Here is a 19972-nt window from a genome sequence, read left to right as displayed (position 1 = left end):
GTTGGTCTCTACAACAACAGTAACACAGTTTAAACACATAAACAAACTATCATCAGAATACCTGTATGTCTCAGTAATGAATACTCTGTTCTCATTCAGTAGGTAGGATAGAATACCTGTATGTCTCTAGTAATGAATTGTACTCTGTTCTGTATGCAGTAGGTAGGATAGAATACCTGTATGTCTCTAGTAATGAACTGTACTCTGTTCTGTATGCAGTAGGTAGGATAGAATACCTGTATGTCTCTAGTAATGAACTGTACTCTGTTCTGTATGCAGTAGGTAGGATAGAATACCTGTATGTCTCTAGTAATGAACTGTACTCTGTTCTGTATGCAGTAGGTAGGATAGAATACCTGTATGTCTCTACTAATGAACTGTACTCTGAACTGTATTGGCTGTATGCAGTAGGTAGGATAGAATACCTGTATGTCTCTAGTAATGAACTGTACTCTGTTCTGTATGCAGTAGGTAGGATAGAATACCTGTATGTCTCTAGTAATGAACTGTACTCTGTTCTGTATGCAGTAGGTAGGATAGAATACCTGTATGTCTCTAGTAATGAACTGTACTCTGTTCTGTATGCAGAGGTAGGATGGTAGAATACCTGTATGTCTCTAGTAATGAACTGTACTCTGTTCTGTATGTCAGTAGGTAGGAATAGAATACCTGTATGTCTCTAGTAATGAACTGTACTCTGTTCTGTATGCAGTAGGTAGGATAGAATACCTGTATGTCTCTAGTAATGAACTGTACTCTGTTCTGTATGCAGTAGGTAGGATAGAATACCTGTATGTCTCTAGTAATGAACTGTACTCTGTTCTGTATGCAGTAGGTAGGATTCAGAATACCTGTATGTCTCTAGTAATGAACTGTACTCTGTTCTGTATGCAGTAGGTAGGATAGAATACCTGTATGTCTCTAGTAATGAACTGTACTCTGTTCTGTATGCAGTAGGTAGGATAGAATACCTGTATGTCTCTATAATGAACTGTACTCTGTTCTGTATGCAGTAGGTAGGATAGAATACCTGTATGTCTCTAGTAATGAACTGTACTCTGTTCTGTATGCAGTAGGTAGGATAGAATACCTGTATGTCTCTAGTAATGAACTGTACTCTGTTCTGTATGCAGTAGGTAGGATAGAATACCTGTATGTCTCTAGTAATGAACTGTACTCTGTTCTGTATGCAGTAGGTAGGATAGAATACCTGTATGTCTCTAGTAATGAACTGTACTCTGTTCTGTATGCAGTAGGTAGGATAGAATACCTGTATGTCTCTAGTAATGAACTGTAATCTGTTCTGTATGCAGTAGGTAGGATAGAATACCTGTATGTCTCTAGTAATGAACTGTACTCTGTTCTGTATGCAGTAGGTAGGATAGAATACCTGTATGTCTCTAGTAATGAACTGTACTCTGTTCTGTATGCAGTAGGTAGGATAGAATACCTGTATGTCTCTAGTAATGAACTGTACTCTGTTCTGTATGCAGTAGGTAGGATAGAATACCTGTATGTCTCTAGTAATGAACTGTACTCTGTTCTGTATGCAGTAGGTAGGATAGAATACCTGTATGTCTCTAGTAATGAACTGTACTCTGTTCTGTATGCAGTAGGTAGGATAGAATACCTGTATGTCTCTAGTAATGAACTGTACTCTGTTCTGTATGCAGTAGGTAGGATAGAATACCTGTATGTCTCTAGTAATGAACTGTACTCTGTTCTGTATGCAGTAGGTAGGATAGAATACCTGTATGTCTCTAGTAATGAACTGTACTCTGTTCTGTATGCAGTAGGTAGGATAGAATACCTGTATGTCTCTAGTAATGAACTGTACTCTGTTCTGTATGCAGTAGGTAGGATAGAATACCTGTATGTCTCTAGTAATGAACTGTACTCTGTTCTGTATGCAGTAGGTAGGATAGAATACCTGTATGTCTCTAGTAATGAACTGTACTCTGTTCTGTATGCAGTAGGTAGGATAGAATACCTGTATGTCTCTAGTAATGAACTGTACTCTGTTCTGTATGCAGTAGGTAGGATAGAATACCTGTATGTCTCTAGTAATGAACTGTACTCTGTTCTGTATGCAGTAGGTAGGATAGAATACCTGTATGTCTCTAGTAATGAACTGTACTCTGTTCTGTATGCAGTAGGTAGGATAGAATACCTGTATGTCTCTAGTAATGAACTGTACTCTGTTCTGTATGCAGTAGGTAGGATAGAATACCTGTATGTCTCTAGTAATGAACTGTACTCTGTTCTGTATGCAGTAGGTAGGATAGAATACCTGTATGTCTCTAGTAATGAACTGTACTCTGTTCTGTATGCAGTAGGTAGGATAGAATACCTGTATGTCTCTAGTAATGAACTGTACTCTGTTCTGTATGCAGTAGGTAGGATAGAATACCTGTATGTCTCTAGTAATGAACTGTACTCCGTTCTGTATGCAGTAGGTAGGATAGAATACCTGTATGTCTCTAGGCAGGCAGGCTAATGAACTGTACTCTGTTCTGTATGCAGTAGGTAGGATAGAATACCTGTATGTCTCTAGTAATGAACTGTACTCTGTTCTGTATGCAGTAGGTAGGATAGAATACCTGTATGTCTCTAGTAATGAACTGTACTCTGTTCTGTATGCAGTAGGTAGGATAGAATACCTGTATGTCTCTAGTAATGAACTGTACTCTGTTCTGTATGCAGTAGGTAGGATAGAATACCTGTATGTCTCTAGTAATGAACTGTACTCTGTTCTGTATGCAGTAGGTAGGATAGAATACCTGTATGTCTCTAGTAATGAACTGTACTCTGGTACAGGGTGATAGAATACCTGTATGTCTCTAGTAATGAACTGTACTCTGTTCTGTATGCAGTAGGTAGGATAGAATACCTGTATGTCTCTAGTAATGAACTGTACTCTGTTCTGTATGCAGTAGGTAGGATACTATACCTGTATGTCTCTAGTAATGAACTGTACTCTGTTCTGTATGCAGTAGGTAGGATAGTAATGAACCGGGATAGTGCACCAGAACACAACAATATGGTTTAAATGTTGACTGCTTTATTAGGTCTTTGTCAGTCAACAACCTGTTTCTCCTACAGTGTGGATCATGGCGGAGAGGGCAGGCTGAAATCAGGGCCGAGGAAATGTACGTCTCTTCAATCCTAATTAACTGTATATTCAGAACTATTGTAACATAGTAACTAATCAATACTTGTTCTGTACCTACAAAATAACATTTTATGTGAAGATGTGGTTTGATTAAACTCTCCTTTTGTCTACAGATGCCTGTCATCTCACCCTGGACCCAAATACAGTAAACCCACACCTGAGACTGTCTGAGGGGAACAGGAAGGTGACATTGGTGGAAGAGAAGCAGCATTATGAAGACCATCCAGACAGATTTGACCTTCATCCCCAAGTTCTCTGCAGAGAAGGCTTATCTGGAGGTCGTTATTACTGGGAGGTGGAGAGGGATGGTGACGGGGCTTTCATTGGTGTGGTGTACAAAGGAATGAAGAGGAAGGGAGGGGAGGATGACAGTAGGATTGGACACAATAAGGAGTCCTGGTGTTTAGTCTGCTATGATAGTGGTTATAACTTTTACCATAATGGAGTCATCAGATACAGTCGACCAGATACTTGTCCTGTTTCTAAGAGAGTTGGAGTGTATCTGGACTGGCCGGCTGGTACGTTGTCCTTCTATAGTGTGTCCTCCTCTGGTACAGTGACACACTTCTACACAGAACACATCACATTCACTGAACCCCTCTATCCTGGGTTTATAATGTACTCCTCCGTCTACACCTCATTGACCCTGTGTCAGATACATGACCATCACATTCAGAGGTGAGTCATAGCGATGTTTCATCATTTGTTTTCCTCTGGAATCATTTCTACAGTTAGATTAGTAGTAGTGGTGTGTTGTGTTCTGTTGGACCTACAGACAGTTAGATTAGTAGTAGTGGTGTGTTTTAATGTGTTCTGTTGGACCTACAGACAGTTAGATTAGTAGTAGTGGTGTGTTTTAATGTGTTCTGTTGGACCTACAGACAGTTAGATTAGTAGTAGTGGTGTGTTTTAATGTGTTCTGTTGGACCTATAGACAGTTAGATTAGTAGTAGTGGTGTGTTTTAATGGGTTCTGTTGGACCTACAGACAGTTAGATTAGTAGTAGTGGTGTGTTTTAATGTGTTCTGTTGGACCTACAGACAGTTAGATTAGTAGTAGTGGTGTGTTTTAATGTGTTCTGTTGGACTTACAGACAGTTAGATTAGTAGTAGTGGTGTGTTTTAATGTGTTCTGTTGGACCTACAGACAGTTAGATTAGTAGTAGTGGTGTGTTTAATGTGTTCTGTTGGACCTGCAGACAGTTAGATTAGTAGTAGTGGTGTGTTTTATTGTGTTCTGTTGGACCTACAGACAGTTAGATTAGTAGTAGTGGTGTGTTTTAATGTGTTCTGTTGGACCTACAGACAGTTAGATTAGTAGTAGTGGTGTGTTTTAATGTGTTCTGTTGGACCTAAAGACAGTTAGATTAGTAGTAGTGATGTGTTTTAATGTGTTCTGTTGGACCTACAGACAGTTAGATTAGTAGTAGTGGTGTGTTTTAATGTGTTCTGTTGGACCTACAGACAGTTAGATTAGTAGTAGTGGTGTGTTTTAATGTGTTCTGTTGGACCTACAGACAGTTAGATTAGTAGTAGTGGTGTGTTTTAATAGGTTCTGTTGGACCTACATACAGTTAGACTAGTAGTAGTAGTGGTGTGTTGTGTTCTGTTGGACCTACAGACAGTTAGATTTGTAGTAGTGGTGTGTTTTAATGTGTTCTGTTGGACCTAAAGACAGTTAGATTAGTAGTAGTGGTGTGTTTTAATGTGTTCTGTTGGACCTACAGACAGTTAGATTAGTATTAGTGGTGTGTTTTAATGTGTTCTGTTGGACCTACAGACAGTTAGATTAGTAGTAGTGGTGTGTTGTGTTCTGTTGGACCTACAGACAGTTAGATTAGTAGTAGTGGTGTGTTTTAATGTGTTCTGTTGGACCTACAGACAGTTAGATTAGTAGTAGTGGTGTGTTGTTTTAATGTGTTCTGTTGGACCTACAGACAGTTAGATTAGTAGTAGTGGTGTGTTTTAATGTGTTCTGTTGGACCTACAGACAGTTAGATTAGTAGTAGTGGTGTGTTTTAATGTGTTCTGTTGGACCTACAGACAGTTAGATTAGTAGTAGTGGTGTGTTTTAATGTGTTCTGTTGGACCTACAGACAGTTAGATTAGTAGTAGTGGTGTGTTTTAATGTGTTCTGTTGGACCTACAGACAGTTAGATTAGTAGTAGTGGTGTGTTTTAATGTGTTCTGTTGGACCTACAGACAGTTAGATTAGTAGTAGTGGTGTGTTTTAATGTTTCTGTTGGACCTACAGACAGTTAGATTAGTAGTAGTGGTGTGTTTTAATGTGTTCTGTTGGACCTACAGACAGTTAGATTAGTAGTAGTGGTGTGTTTTAATGTGTTCTGTTGGACCTACAGACAGTTAGATTAGTAGTAGTGGTGTGTTTTAATGTGTTCTGTTGGACCTACAGACAGTTAGATTAGTAGTAGTGGTGTGTTTTAATGTGTTCTGTTGGACCTACAGACAGTTAGATTAGTAGTAGTGGTGTGTTTTAATGTGTTCTGTTGGACCTACAGACAGTTAGATTAGTAGTAGTGGTGTGTTTTAATGTGTTCTGTTGGACCTACAGACAGTTAGATTAGTAGTAGTGGTGTGTTTTAATGTGTTCTGTTGGACCTAAAGACAGTTAGATTAGTAGTAGTGGTGTGTTTTAATGTGTTCTGTTGGACCTACAGACAGTTAGATTAGTAGTAGTGGTGTGTTTTAATGTGTTCTGTTGGACTTACAGACAGTTAGATTAGTAGTAGTGGTGTGTTTTAATGGGTTCTGTTGGACCTACAGACAGTTAGATTAGTAGTAGTGGTGCTGTGTTCTGTTGGACCTACAGACAATTAGATTAGTAGTAGTGGTGTGTTTTAATGTGTTCTGTTGGACCTACAGACAGTTAGATTAGTAGTAGTGGTGTGTTTTAATGTGTTCTGTTGGACCTACAGACAGTTAGATTAGTAGTAGTGGTGTGTTGTGTTCTGTTGGACCTACAGACAGTTAGATTAGTAGTAGTGGTGTGTTTTAATGTGTTCTGTTGGACCTACAGACAGTTAGATTAGTAGTAGTGGTGTGTTTTAATGTGTTCTGTTGGACCTACAGACAGTTAGATTAGTAGTAGTGGTGTGTTGTGTTCTGTTGGACCTACAGACAGTTAGATTAGTAGTAGTGGTGTGTTTTAATGTGTTCTGTTGGACCTACAGACAGTTAGATTAGTAGTAGTGGTGTGTTTTAATGTGTTCTGTTGGACCTACAGACAGTTAGATTAGTAGTAGTGGTGTGTTTTAATGTGTTCTGTTGGACCTAAAGACAGTTAGATTAGTAGTAGTGGTGTGTTTTAATGTGTTCTGTTGGACCTACAGACAGTTAGATTAGTAGTAGTGGTGTGTTTTAATGTGTTCTGTTGGACCTACAGACAGTTAGATTAGTAGTAGTGGTGTGTTTTAATGTGTTCTGTTGGACCTAAGACAGTTAGATTAGTAGTAGTGGTGTGTTTTAATGTGTTCTGTTGGACCTACAGACAGTTAGATTAGTAGTAGTGGTGTGTTTTAATGTGTTCTGTTGGACCTAAGACAGTTAGATTAGTAGTAGTGGTGTGTTTTAATGTGTTCTGTTGGACCTACAGACAGTTAGATTAGTAGTAGTGGTGTGTTTTAATGTGTTCTGTTGGACCTACAGACAGTTAGATTAGTAGTAGTGGTGTGTTTTAATGTGTTCTGTTGGACCTACAGACAGTTAGATTAGTAGTAGTGGTGTGTTTAATGTGTTCTGTTGGACCTACAGACAGTTAGATTAGTAGTAGTGGTGTGTTTTAATGTGTTCTGTTGGACCTAAAGACAGTTAGATTAGTAGTAGTGGTGTGTTTTAATGTGTTCTGTTGGACCTATAGACAGTTAGATTAGTAGTAGTGGTGTGTTTTAATGTGTTCTGTTGGACCTACAGACAGTTAGATTAGTAGTAGTGGTGTGTTGTGTTCTGTTGGACCTAAAGACAGTTAGATTAGTAGTAGTGATGTGTTTTAATGTGTTCTGTTGGACCTACAGACAGTTAGATTAGTAGTAGTGGTGTGTTTTAATGTGTTCTGTTGGACCTACAGACAGTTAGATTAGTAGTAGTGGTGTGTTTTAATGTGTTCTGTTGGACCTACAGACAGTTAGATTAGTAGTAGTGGTGTGTTTTAATGTGTTCTGTTGGACCTAAAGACAGTTAGATTAGTAGTAGTGGTGTGTTTTGTTCTGTTGGACCTACAGACAGTTAGATTAGTAGTAGTGGTGTGTTTTAATGTGTTCTGTTGGACCTACAGACAGTTAGATTAGTAGTAGTGGTGTGTTTTAATGTGTTCTGTTGGACCTACAGACAGTTAGATTAGTAGTAGTGGTGTGTTTTAATGTGTTCTGTTGGACCTACAGACAGTTAGATTAGTAGTAGTGGTGTGTTTTAATGTGTTCTGTTGGACCTACAGACAGTTAGATTAGTAGTAGTGGTGTGTTTTAATGTGTTCTGTTGGACCTACAGACAGTTAGATTAGTAGTAGTGGTGTGTTTTAATGTGTTCTGTTGGACCTACAGACAGTTAGATTAGTAGTAGTGGTGTGTTTTAATGTGTTCTGTTGGACCTACAGACAGTTAGATTAGTAGTAGTGGTGTGTTTTAATGTGTTCTGTTGGACCTACAGACAGTTAGATTAGTAGTAGTGGTGTGTTTTAATGTGTTCTGTTGGACCTACAGACAGTTAGATTAGTAGTAGTGGTGTGTTTTAATGTGTTCTGTTGGACCTACAGACAGTTAGATTAGTAGTAGTGGTGTGTTTTAATGGGTTCTGTTGGACCTACAGACAGTTAGATTAGTAGTAGTGGTGTGTTTTAATGTGTTCTGTTGGACCTACAGACAGTTAGATTAGTAGTAGTGGTGTGTTTTAATGTGTTCTGTTGGACCTAAAGACAGTTAGATTAGTAGTAGTGGTGTGTTTTAATGTGTTCTGTTGGACCTACAGACAGTTAGATTAGTAGTAGTGGTGTGTTTTAATGTGTTCTGTTGGACCTAAAGACAGTTAGATTAGTAGTAGTGGTGTGTTTTAATGTGTTCTGTTGGACCTATAGACAGTTAGATTAGTAGTAGTGGTGTGTTTTAATGTGTTCTGTTGGACCTACAGACAGTTAGATTAGTAGTAGTGGTGTGTTTTAATAGGTTCTGTTGGACCTACAGACAGTTAGATTAGTAGTAGTGGTGTGTTTTAATGTGTTCTGTTGGACCTACAGACAGTTAGATTAGTAGTAGTGGTGTGTTTTAATGTGTTCTGTTGGACCTACAGACAGTTAGATTAGTAGTAGTGGTGTGTTTTAATGTGTTCTGTTGGACCTACAGACAGTTAGATTAGTAGTAGTGGTGTGTTTTAATGTGTTCTGTTGGACCTACAGACAGTTAGATTAGTAGTAGTGGTGTGTTTTAATGTGTTCTGTTGGACCTACATACAGTTAGATTAGTAGTAGTAGTGGTGTGTTGTGTTCTGTTGGACCTACAGACAGTTAGATTAGTAGTAGTGGTGTGTTTTAATGTGTTCTGTTGGACCTACAGACAGTTAGATTAGTAGTAGTGGTGTGTTTTAATGTGTTCTGTTGGACCTACAGACAGTTAGATTAGTAGTAGTGGTGTGTTTTAATGTGTTCTGTTGGACCTACAGACAGTTAGATTAGTAGTAGTGGTGTGTTTTAATGTGTTCTGTTGGACCTACAGACAGTTAGATTAGTAGTAGTGGTGTGTTTTAATGTGTTCTGTTGGACCTACAGACAGTTAGATTAGTAGTAGTGGTGTGTTTTAATGTGTTCTGTTGGACCTACAGACAGTTAGATTAGTAGTAGTGGTGTGTTTTAATGTGTTCTGTTGGACCTACAGACAGTTAGATTAGTAGTAGTGGTGTGTTTTAATGTGTTCTGTTGGACCTACAGACAGTTAGATTAGTAGTAGTGATGTGTTTTAATGTGTTCTGTTGGACCTACAGACAGTTAGATTAGTAGTAGTGGTGTGTTTTAATGTGTTCTGTTGGACCTACAGACAGTTAGACTGTGCCTAGTTAAATATCACCATCAGTATTGACTTTATGGAAGGTGACCCTTTGTACTGCTTATGAAGACTGTATGTATCCTATATAAAGCCTTTATAAGTTGTATTTAGTTTAATCACAGTCCTTCTGCTTTACCAAATCCAGAGACCATGGTGGAGAGAGTTGTATCAAGTCTGTACCTGAGGAATGTGAGTGTTATTTCATTTTATTGATTTTAAATCAAAATAGTTTTATAGCATTCATTGTAGTTGATTTCAAGGCAAGAAACACAATCACAATATTTTTGGTCAAAACAAACTTAAAGGTAGAGTCAGCGATATGACGTAGATGCACAACGTAAACAGCAGAGTGGGTCAATTTATACAACAACTAAGAGTGCTGTAACACGATGCTAAACTTCTGCTGTTTTGGTCCCGTGACTAACACTCTGTAAGAGAGTGAAGAGAACCCACACACATGGGTAGATAGATACTGTGTGTGACTGTGTGAGAGAGGTCAGGCATCTTGCTCATCACAGTATCTGTGGTGCTGCTCGTACAACATAATTTATCTGACTCTACCTTTAAGCTCTCATCCTAGAATCTAGCAGAAATCAGACCCCAACATCTACAAAACATTATATATTATGATATTATATGAGTTATTTTAATTTTTATTACAAGTCTATTTAATAATTATTAATTCATTATTACATGAGATTGTCCATTTTAAATAACAACTACTTTTGACTTCAGGGATTCCTCAGAGCTGTAAGACTTGTGACCATGTTGAGGTAAGTCATAATGTCAATTCTTACTTTTACATACCTGCAGGAGTCAGGCACAGTCTCAAAGCCAGGTGTGTACTGACCAACCATTCATACTGGGATATAGACAGTCCTGTGTTCTGCTTTAGTAATATAAACACAGTCTCAAAGCCAGGTGTGTACTGACCAACCATTCATACTGGGATATAGACAGTCCTGTGTTCTGCTTTATTAATATAAACACAGTCTCATAGCCAGGTGTGTAGTGACCAACCATTCATACTGGGATATAGACAGTCCTGTGTTCTGCTTTATTAATATAAACACAGTCTCAAAGCCAGGTGTGTACTGACCAACCATTCATACTGGGATATAGACAGTCCTGTGTTCTGCTTTAGTAATATAAACACAGTCTCAAAGCCAGGTGTGTAGTGACCAACCATTCATACTGGGATATAGACAGTCCTGTGTTCTGCTTTAGTAATATAAACACAGTCTCAAAGCCAGGTGTGTACTGACCAACCATTCACACTGGTATATAGACAGTCCTGTGTTCTGCTTTATTAATATAAACACAGTCTCAAAGCCAGGTGTGTAGTGACCAACCATTCATACTGGGATATAGACAGTCCTGTGTTCTGCTTTATTAATATAAACACAGTCTCAAAGCCAGATGTGTACTGACCAACCATTCACACTGGGATATAGACAGTCCTGTGTTCTGCTTGTAGGCATGCAGGACTTTAGCTGTTGTCATATTTTGTCTTTAGACAGTTAAATTGATAAATCACCAGCATTCCATGTAACATTGAATAAATATATTTGATGAGTTACTTTGGTAATGGGCCAGTTTCCCGGACACATTAAGTCTAGTCCTGGACCTTAAAGAACTTTCTATTGAAACTTCCATTGAGCATGCTTTTTAGTCCAGCACTAGACTCAATCTGTGTCCAGGAAACAGGCCCCATATGTATTACTGACATGCTTGTCCTTGTTCAGGACTCCACACACTGGCTTCAGATTGAACCTGACTGAAGCTAGATGGCAGGTTCCTGACTTCCTGAACTTGACTTCCACTGTCCAGGGATTGACAATGTTCAGGTAAAATAACTACTTCTAACATTTCATTCCACCTGCTAGTGTATTTCCCCATTACCTTTGGGAATAGTCTTCTAATCCAACCTCTCCATTTGACCATTGACCTTCTCTACCACATCTTGTTGTTGCCCTCAGACACAGGACACCCAAAGGGAGTTATGAGTGCACAGTGTCTGGGCTCCGCTGGCTGTGTGAGAGAGATGTCATTCTGAAGTATCACTTCAGGAACTGGGGACCCTACAGTCAACTTCTGAAAGACATGCAGTACACACAAGGTGGTCCATTGCTGGACATCACTATGGAGTTCGGTGAACTGGAGGAAGTTCATCTGCCACACTTTGTCTGTTTAGGTAAAACCATGTAGAAATAGTATTCAGAAAGACATTTCCATGTAACTGAGTTTCACTTCCTGAATTAATGAATTCATTATTCTGGGAGTTTGAGTTTACTGTGATCTGGTACTGCATATTCTTTGTGTTTTAGTTGGATAATACAATATTTGTCGTTCTGTCTCCTTTTTATGGTGTTGTTCAGGGACCAACCCTTCCCTGAGGAATGAGATGAAGATTCTTCATGTAGAGGAACATGGAGTGTCTTTAGAGGAAGTGCGTGAGGTCACCAGATTCCATGCTAAGATTCTCCATCCCAAGTTCTCAGCTATCGCTCTGATACTGAGATTACTGTCTTGGAACGTAGATGTCCACTGTGAGCTGATGCTCTATCTGTCAGTGATGAAGGAAACACTAATTCCACGCCTATACCTGTTCCCCAGTGACCCCGGCCAAATACTGGTGAGGTATCATTATTATAGAGATGACCTTAAACTGCACCCCTGGTTAGTTATGTTGACACTCATTAAATGAAGATAAATGTGTTGCTTTTCTCCTGAACGGAAAATATTTCGAAGACGAAACTTGGTGAGCATAGGTTTGGCATAATGGGCAGTTGGCCCCGAACAAGATGGCGTCTAGGCCTCAACGCTTCTTTAGTTTTCTGAATCATGTTTGAATCACACTATACATTGACTGGCTGGGTATTTCGTGCCTCGTTTCACAGGCTGTGGAACAACAGGAATCAAAGTTTCAAGGGTCTAAAAGGATTCCCATCACAAGACCAGAGCGGTCCTTCAAACTGAATAGTTACTTCAGACTGAACATTCCCAGTTCTACTGCCATCAATCCACCGGTACAGTTTTAGTAGACTAAGAACATGAATCTGACATTTATGTTATATTTATTGTTCTCTCTCTCTCTCTCTCTCTCTCTCTCTCTCTCTCTCTCTCTCTCTCTCTCTCTCTCTCTCTCTCTCTCTCTCTCTCTCTCTCTCTCTCTCTCTCTCTCTCTCTCTCTCTCTCTCTCTCTCTCTCTCTCTCTCTCTCTCTCTCTAATTGCCTTTATTTGCATGGAAAACATGTTCACATTGCTAAAGCAGTCTCTCTCTCTCTCTCCCTCCAGAGGATTCATCTCATACAAAGAGACACCACACCAAGCTTTTTCAAGGCGATTGTGAAAATAACAGGGATTGACATTGAGATGGAGTTATTCAGTGATGATGAGAGGACAGTATGGAAAGAAATTGTATCAAGAGGTAGGAGCACATGTCAATCATCACTTTGTACTTTTGTACCAGATGTTATTTCGAGTGATATAACCTCGTGTTGTTTATCTTTCAGATGAATACTATCAGAACCAAGGTAAGGCCCAGATGCAGACTGTCCAAGTAACAGTGTTTATTGTAACAGGGGAAGGCAAAGACAGGTCAAGGTAGGCAGGGGTCAGTAAACCAGAGGTGGGTTAAAGGTACAGGTCGGCAGGCGGGGTCAGGGACAGGGGCAGCCAGAGTGGTCAGGCAGGCGGGGTCAGGGACAGGGGCAGCCAGAGTGGTCAGGAAGGCGGGGTCAGGGACAGGGGCAGCCAGAGTGGTCAGGCAGGCGGGGTCAGGGACAGGGACAGGGACAGTCAGAGTGGTCAGGCAGGCGGGGTCAGGGACAGGGACAGGGACAGGGGCAACCAGAGTGGTCAGGCAGGCGGGGTCAGGGACAGGGACAGTCAGAGTGGTCAGGCAGGCGGGGTCAGGGACAGGGACAGGGGCAGAGTGGTCAGGCAGGCGGGGTCAGGGACAGGGACAGCCATTAGACATTTTTGCAAATGTATTTCAAAATTAAAAACAAACACATGTACATACATGAAGGGAACATTTTGACATTTGCCGTATGGTTAGTGAGAAACACCATATTGCAAATGTACGGTCCCTTACTAGACGTCCGCCAACGTTTGTAAAATTCGCGGCCGGCGGTGTGCCGTGCACGGGGGCCAGATCTTTCAGGAAGTCATCTAATGAAGTTTCTCGGACATTCGGTTTCCGTTTGATTACATTTAAAAATGTTGGTCGTTTTTTCGCTGTCCCGATATATCCCACCAGAGGGTGAATGGAATCATATTGCAAATGTACGAAACATCACCAATCACGATGTGGCCTTTTCTCCTGAACGGAAAAGATTTCGAAGACAAAACTTGGTGAGCATAGGTTTGGCGTAATGTGCAGTTGACCCCGAACAAGATGGCATCGAGGCATCAATGCTTTTTGAGTTATGGCCATTTTTCTGGGATTAAAGGTCAAAAATGAATATAGAGCGCTGATTTGACCGCTTTACGTCAAAGTACATAAACCTACGGTGTTAGGAAAAAAGAACCAGCCATTTATCTATCGTAATTTAACTTCTCTGCGCTACGCATCCTGAGTAAAGGATCACTTTCCTAAACAACCGCTAAATTGCAGGGCACCAAATGCATAAATATTACTAAAAATATTTAGAATCATGCAATCACAAGTAAAATATACCAAAACACAGCTTAGTCTGTTGTTAATCCACCTATCGTGTCAGATTTTGAAAATATATTTTACAGCGAAAGAAATCCAAGCTTTTGTGAGTGTAGCTTTCAATGCTACAACAGCTTAGCCTTATATTAGCTTGGTTAGCTTGGTCACGAAAGTAAGAAAATCAATCAAATGAATTGCTTACCTTTGATCATCTTCAGACGTTTCCACTCACGAGACTCCCAGTTACACAACAAATCATATTTATCGAACAAAAATAAGACTTTTATCACAAAAAAACACCATTTGGGTTGCACATCATGCTCAGAAAATCAAAGCCGTGTTCCGTTCGACAAATTCCAAAAAGTATCCGTAATGGTTGTAGAAACTGGTTTAATTTTGACTGACTTGAATATGAATTGACGACAACCCTGGAGTCAGCTCAAAACAAGACATGACTATCAGAGGAACTGGAGAGACTGTTAGATGTAGAAACAGCTGCTGTTCACCCTAAAGACATATTCATTTATTTCACCCCCCTTCAGCATTAACACTCTCTGGGATTCCTGCTGAGGAGTTTCTGAAGAAACACAGGGCTATACTCATTCAGGGAGTCAAAAACACAATGCCAATAGCAGATGATCTGTTGTCAAAGAGCATGATTGGTGATGAAGAGTACTCCAGAATAAAAGCTGAAACAACTGAACAGGAGCGAATGAGAGAACTACTGAACGCAGTCCTCCCTAAAGGACCAGAAGTGATGGGAGCTTGTCTCAAAGCTCTCAGGGAACATGAACACCATCTTGTTAAGTACTTGAGTGAATCTAGGTAAGACCGGTTTCTTTTCTCCCTCCCTTGAATATGTGGAATGATTAAATATAGGTCAAATAAAAACATAGCTACCCAGATCAAAGAGTCTTTTTCAGAATGGAACCATGTTTTTGTGTTGCTGCCTGTAATAAATTACTCTTATCATAGGGCCATTATCACATAATTACCTCAGGTGTATCATAGGACCATCATCACATCATTACCTCAGGTGTATATCAGGACCATCATTATCTCAGGTGTATCATAGGACCATCATCACATCATTATCTCAGGTGTATCATAGGACCATCATCACATCATTATCTCAGGTGTATATCAGGACCATCATTATCTCAGGTGTATCATAGGACCATCATCACATCATTATCTCAGGTGTATCATAGGACCATCATCACATCATTACCTCAGGTGTATATCAGGACCATCATTATCTCAGGTGTATCATAGGACCATCATCACATCATTATCTCAGGTGTATCATAGGACCATCATCACATTATCTCAGGTGTATCATAGGACCATCATCACATCATTACCTCAGGTGTATCATAGGACCATCATCACATCATTATCTCAGGTGTATCATAGGACCATCATCACAGCATTATCTCAGGTGTATCATAGGACCATCATCACATCATTATCTCAGGTGTATCATAGGACCATCATCACATCATTATCTCAGGTGTATCATAGGACCATCATCACAGCATTATCTCAGGTGTATCATAGGACCACCATCACATCATTATCTCAGGTGTATCATAGGCCCATCATCACATCATTATCTCAGGTGTATCATAGGACCATCATCACATTATCTCAGGTGTATCATAGGACCATCATCACATCATTACCTCAGGTGTATCATAGGACCATCATCACATCATTATCTCAGGTGTATCATAGGACCATCATCACAGCATTATCTCAGGTGTATCATAGGACCATCATCACAGCATTATCTCAGGTGTATCATAGGACCATCATCACATCATTATCTCAGGTGTATCATAGGACCATCATCACATCATTATCTCAGGTGTATCATAGGACCACCATCACATCATTATCTCAGGTGTATCATAGGACCACCATCACATCATTATCTCAGGTGTATCATAGGCCCATCATCACATCATTATCTCAGGTGTATCATAGGACCATCATCACATCATTATATCAGGTGTATCATAGGACCATCATCACATCATTATCTCAGGTGTATCACAGGACCATCATCACATCATTATCTCAGGTGTATCATAGGACCATCATCACATCATTACCTCAGGTGTATCATAGGATCATCATCACAGCATTATCTCAGGTGTATCATAGGACCATCATCACATCATTATCTCAGGTGTATCATAGGACCATCATCACATCATTATCTCAGGTGTATCATAGGACCATCATCACTTCATTATCTCAGGTGTATCATAGGACCATCATCACATCATTACCTCAGGTGTATCATAGGACCATCATCACATCATTATCTCAGGTGTATCATAGGACCATCATCACATCATTATCTCAGGTGTATCAGGACCATCATCACATTATCTCAGGTGTATCAGGACCATCATCACATTATCTCAGGTGTATCATAGGACCATCATCACATCATTATCTCAGGTGTATCATAGGACCATCATCACATCATTATCTCAGGTGTATCATAGGACCATCATCACATCATTATCTCAGGTGTATCATAGGACCATCATCACATCATTATCTCAGGTGTATCAGGACCATCATCACATTATCTCAGGTGTATCATAGGATCATCATCACATCATTATCTCAGGTGTATCATAGGGCCATTATCACATCATTACCTCAGGTGTATCATAGGACCATCATCACATCATTATCTCAGGTGTATCATAGGACCATCATCACATCATTATCTCAGGTTTATCCTAGGACCATCATCACATCATTATCACAGGTTTATCATAGGACCATCATCACATCATTATCTCAGGTGTATCAGGACCATCATCACATCATTATCTCAGGTGTATCATAGGACCATCATCACATCATTATCTCAGGTGTATCATAGGACCATCATCACATCATTATCTCAGGTTTATCATAGGACCATCATCACATCATTATCACAGGTTTATCATAGGACCATCATCACATTATCAGGTTATCATCACATTATCTCAGGTGTATCATAGGACCATCATCACATCATTATCTCAGGTGTATCAGGACCATCATCACATTATCTCAGGTTTATCATAGGACCACCATCACATCATTATCTCAGGTGTATCAGGACCATCATCACATTATCTCAGGTGTATCAGGACCATCATCACATTATCTCAGGTGTATCATAGGACCATCATCACATTATCTCAGGTGTATCATAGGACCATCATCACATCATTATCTCAGGTGTATCATAGGACCATCATCACATCATTATCTCAGGTGTATCATAGGACCATCATCACATCATTATCTCAGGTGTATCAGGACCATCAGGTGTATCATAGGATCATCATCACATCATTATCTCAGGTGTATCATAGGGCCATTATCACATCATTACCTCAGGTGTATCATAGGACCATCATCACATCATTATCTCAGGTGTATCATAGGACCATCATCACATCATTATCTCAGGTTTATCATAGGACCATCATCACATCATTATCTCAGGTGTATCATAGGACCATCATCACATCATTATCACAGGTTTATCATAGGACCATCATCACATCATTATCTCAGGTGTATCAGGACCATCACATTATCTCAGGTTTATCATAGGACCACCATCACATCATTACCTCAGGTGTATCATAGGACCATCATCACATCATTATCTCAGGTGTATCATAGGACCATCATCACATCATTATCTCAGGTGTATCATAGGACCATCATCACATCATTATCTCAGGTGTATCATAGGACCATCATCACATCATTATCTCAGGTTTATCATAGGACCATCATCACATCATTATCTCAGGTGTATCAGGACCATCATCACATTATCTCAGGTGTATCATAGCACCATCATCACATCATTATCTCAGGTGTATCAGGACCATCATCACATTATCTCAGGTTTATCATAGGACCACCATCACATCATTACCTCAGGTGTATCATAGGACCATCATCACATCATTATCTCAGGTTTATCATAGGACCATCATCACATCATTATCTCAGGTGTATCATAGGACCATCATGACATCATTATCTCAGGTGTATCATAGGACCATCATGACATCATTATCTCAGGTGTATCATAGGACCATCATCACATCATTATCTCAGGTGTATCATAGGACCATCATCACATCATTATCTCAGGTGTATCATAGGACCATCATCACATCATTACCTCAGGTGTATCATAGGACCATCATCACATCATTATCTCAGGTGTATCATAGGATCATCATCACATTATCTCAGGTGTATCATAGGACCATCATCACATCATTATCTCAGGTGTATCATAGGATCATCATCACATTATCTCAGGTGTATCATAGGACCACCATCACATCATTATCTCAGGTGTATCATAGGACCATCATCACATCATTATCTCAGGTGTATCATAGGATCATCATCACATCATTATCTCAGGTGTATCATAGGACCATCATCACATCATTATCTCAGGTGTATCATAGGACCATCATCACATCATTATCTCAGGTGTATCATAGGACCATCATCACATCATTATCTCAGGTGTATCAGGACCATCATCACATTATCTCAGGTGTATCAGGACCATCATCACATCATTATCTCAGGTGTATCATAGGACCATCATCACATCATTACCTCAGGTATATCATAGGACCATCATCACATCATTATCTCAGGTGTATCATAGGATCATCATCACATCATTATCTCAGTTGTATCATAGGATCATCATCACATCATTATCTCAGGTGTATCATAGGACCATCATCACATCATTATCTCAGGTGTATCATAGGACCATCATCACATCATTACCTCAGGTGTATCATAGGACCATCATCACATCATTATCTCAGGTGTATCATAGGACCATCATCACATCATTATCTCAGGTGTATCATAGGATCATCATCACATTATCTCAGGTGTATCATAGGACCACCATCACATCATTATCTCAGGTGTATCATAGGATCATCATCACATCATTACCTCAGGTGTATCATAGGATCATCATCACATCATTACCTCAGGTGTATCATAGGACCATCATCACATCATTATCTCAGGTGTATCATAGGAACATCATCACATCATTATCTCAGGTGTATCATAGGACCATCATCACATCATTATCTCAGGTGTATCATAGGACCATCATCACATCATTATCTCAGGTGTATCAGGACCATCATCACATTATCTCAGGTGTATCAGGACCATCATCACATTATCTCAGGTGTATCATAGGACCATCATCACATCATTATCTCAGGTGTATCATAGGACCATCATCACATCATTATCTCAGGTGTATCATCACATTATCTCAGGTGTATCATAGGATCATCATCACATCATTATCTCAGGTGTATCATAGGGCCATTATCACATCATTACCTCAGGTGTATCATAGGACCATCATCACATCATTATCTCAGGTGTATCATAGGACCATCATCACATCATTACCTCAGGTGTATCATAGGACCATCATCACATCATTACCTCAGGTGTATCATAGGACCATCATCACATCATTACCTCAGGTGTATCATAGGACCATCATCACATCATTATCACAGGTTTATCATAGGACCATCATCACATAATTATCTCAGGTGTATCAGGACCATCATCACATTATCTCAGGTGTATCATAGGACCATCATCACATCATTATCTCAGGTGTATCAGGACCATCATCACATTATCTCAGGTTTATCATAGGACCATCATCACATCATTACCTCAGGTGTATCATAGGACCATCATCACATCATTATCACAGGTTTATCATAGGACCATCATCACATAATTATCTCAGGTGTATCAGGACCATCATCACATTATCTCAGGTGTATCATAGGACCATCATCACATCATTATCTCAGGTGTATCAGGACCATCATCACATTATCTCAGGTTTATCATAGGACCATCATCATCATTATCTCAGGTGTATCATTCATCACATCATTATCTCAGGTGTATCATAGGACCATCATCACATCATTACCTCAGGTGTATCATAGGACCATCATCACA

At 39.7% G+C, this 19972-nt stretch overlaps 1 protein-coding gene, 2 long non-coding RNA genes and 1 pseudogene across 34 annotated transcripts; 3 read left to right on the top strand and 1 right to left on the bottom strand.

Moving 5' to 3' along the window:
* The window catches only part of LOC127926136 (NACHT, LRR and PYD domains-containing protein 3-like), a 28980-nt pseudogene extending 18332 nt beyond the window's left edge, over positions 1–10648 (top strand).
* On the bottom strand, positions 3858–8251 carry LOC127926138 (uncharacterized). 26 transcript variants are annotated; one of them, XR_008123445.1, is made up of 7 exons: positions 6990–7346; positions 6049–6568; positions 5897–5949; positions 4946–5046; positions 4840–4892; positions 4471–4523; positions 3858–4312 (listed from the first exon to the last, which is right to left on the bottom strand). It is a non-coding gene; the product is annotated as an uncharacterized LOC127926138 (long non-coding RNA). The 26 variants fall into 26 exon arrangements; XR_008123434.1 differs by lacking the exons at positions 4471–4523; positions 4840–4892; positions 4946–5046 and adding exons at positions 8040–8145; positions 8199–8251 and having other exon boundaries at positions 5473–5949; positions 6990–7042; XR_008123433.1 differs by lacking the exons at positions 4471–4523; positions 4840–4892; positions 4946–5046 and adding exons at positions 8093–8145; positions 8199–8251 and having other exon boundaries at positions 5473–5949; positions 6990–7196.
* A 520-nt stretch (positions 10649–11168) lies between the features above and the next one.
* Positions 11169–19727, top strand: LOC118383489 (NACHT, LRR and PYD domains-containing protein 1 homolog). Of its 6 annotated transcripts, none has more exons than XR_008123422.1 (8): positions 11169–11412; positions 11597–11853; positions 12119–12247; positions 12517–12649; positions 12735–12755; positions 14425–14882; positions 16566–16673; positions 19680–19727. XR_008123422.1 is itself a non-coding variant. In XM_052511549.1 (6 exons), exons 1-6 carry the CDS (start codon positions 11322–11324, stop codon positions 14709–14711), a joined length of 918 nt encoding a protein of 305 aa, XP_052367509.1. In that variant the 5' UTR covers positions 11169–11321; the 3' UTR covers positions 14712–15017. The 6 variants fall into 6 exon arrangements, 1 of the variants encoding a protein (XP_052367509.1); XR_008123423.1 differs by lacking the exon at positions 19680–19727 and adding an exon at positions 19474–19521; XR_008123421.1 differs by lacking the exons at positions 16566–16673; positions 19680–19727 and adding an exon at positions 17300–17479.
* LOC127926141 (uncharacterized) lies at positions 15181–17211 on the top strand. Of its 2 annotated transcripts, none has more exons than XR_008123473.1 (3): positions 15181–15215; positions 16971–17068; positions 17102–17211. It is a non-coding gene; the product is annotated as an uncharacterized LOC127926141 (long non-coding RNA). The 2 variants fall into 2 exon arrangements; XR_008123472.1 differs by lacking the exon at positions 15181–15215 and adding an exon at positions 15502–15536.
* Positions 19728–19972: the final 245 nt, after the last annotated feature.

This window comes from Oncorhynchus keta, unplaced genomic scaffold (genome assembly GCF_023373465.1).
Source record: "Oncorhynchus keta strain PuntledgeMale-10-30-2019 unplaced genomic scaffold, Oket_V2 Un_contig_6966_pilon_pilon, whole genome shotgun sequence".
In the NCBI taxonomy this organism is placed as follows: Eukaryota; Metazoa; Chordata; class Actinopteri; order Salmoniformes; family Salmonidae; genus Oncorhynchus; species Oncorhynchus keta.
This window is presented reverse-complemented; position numbering and strand designations above follow the sequence as displayed.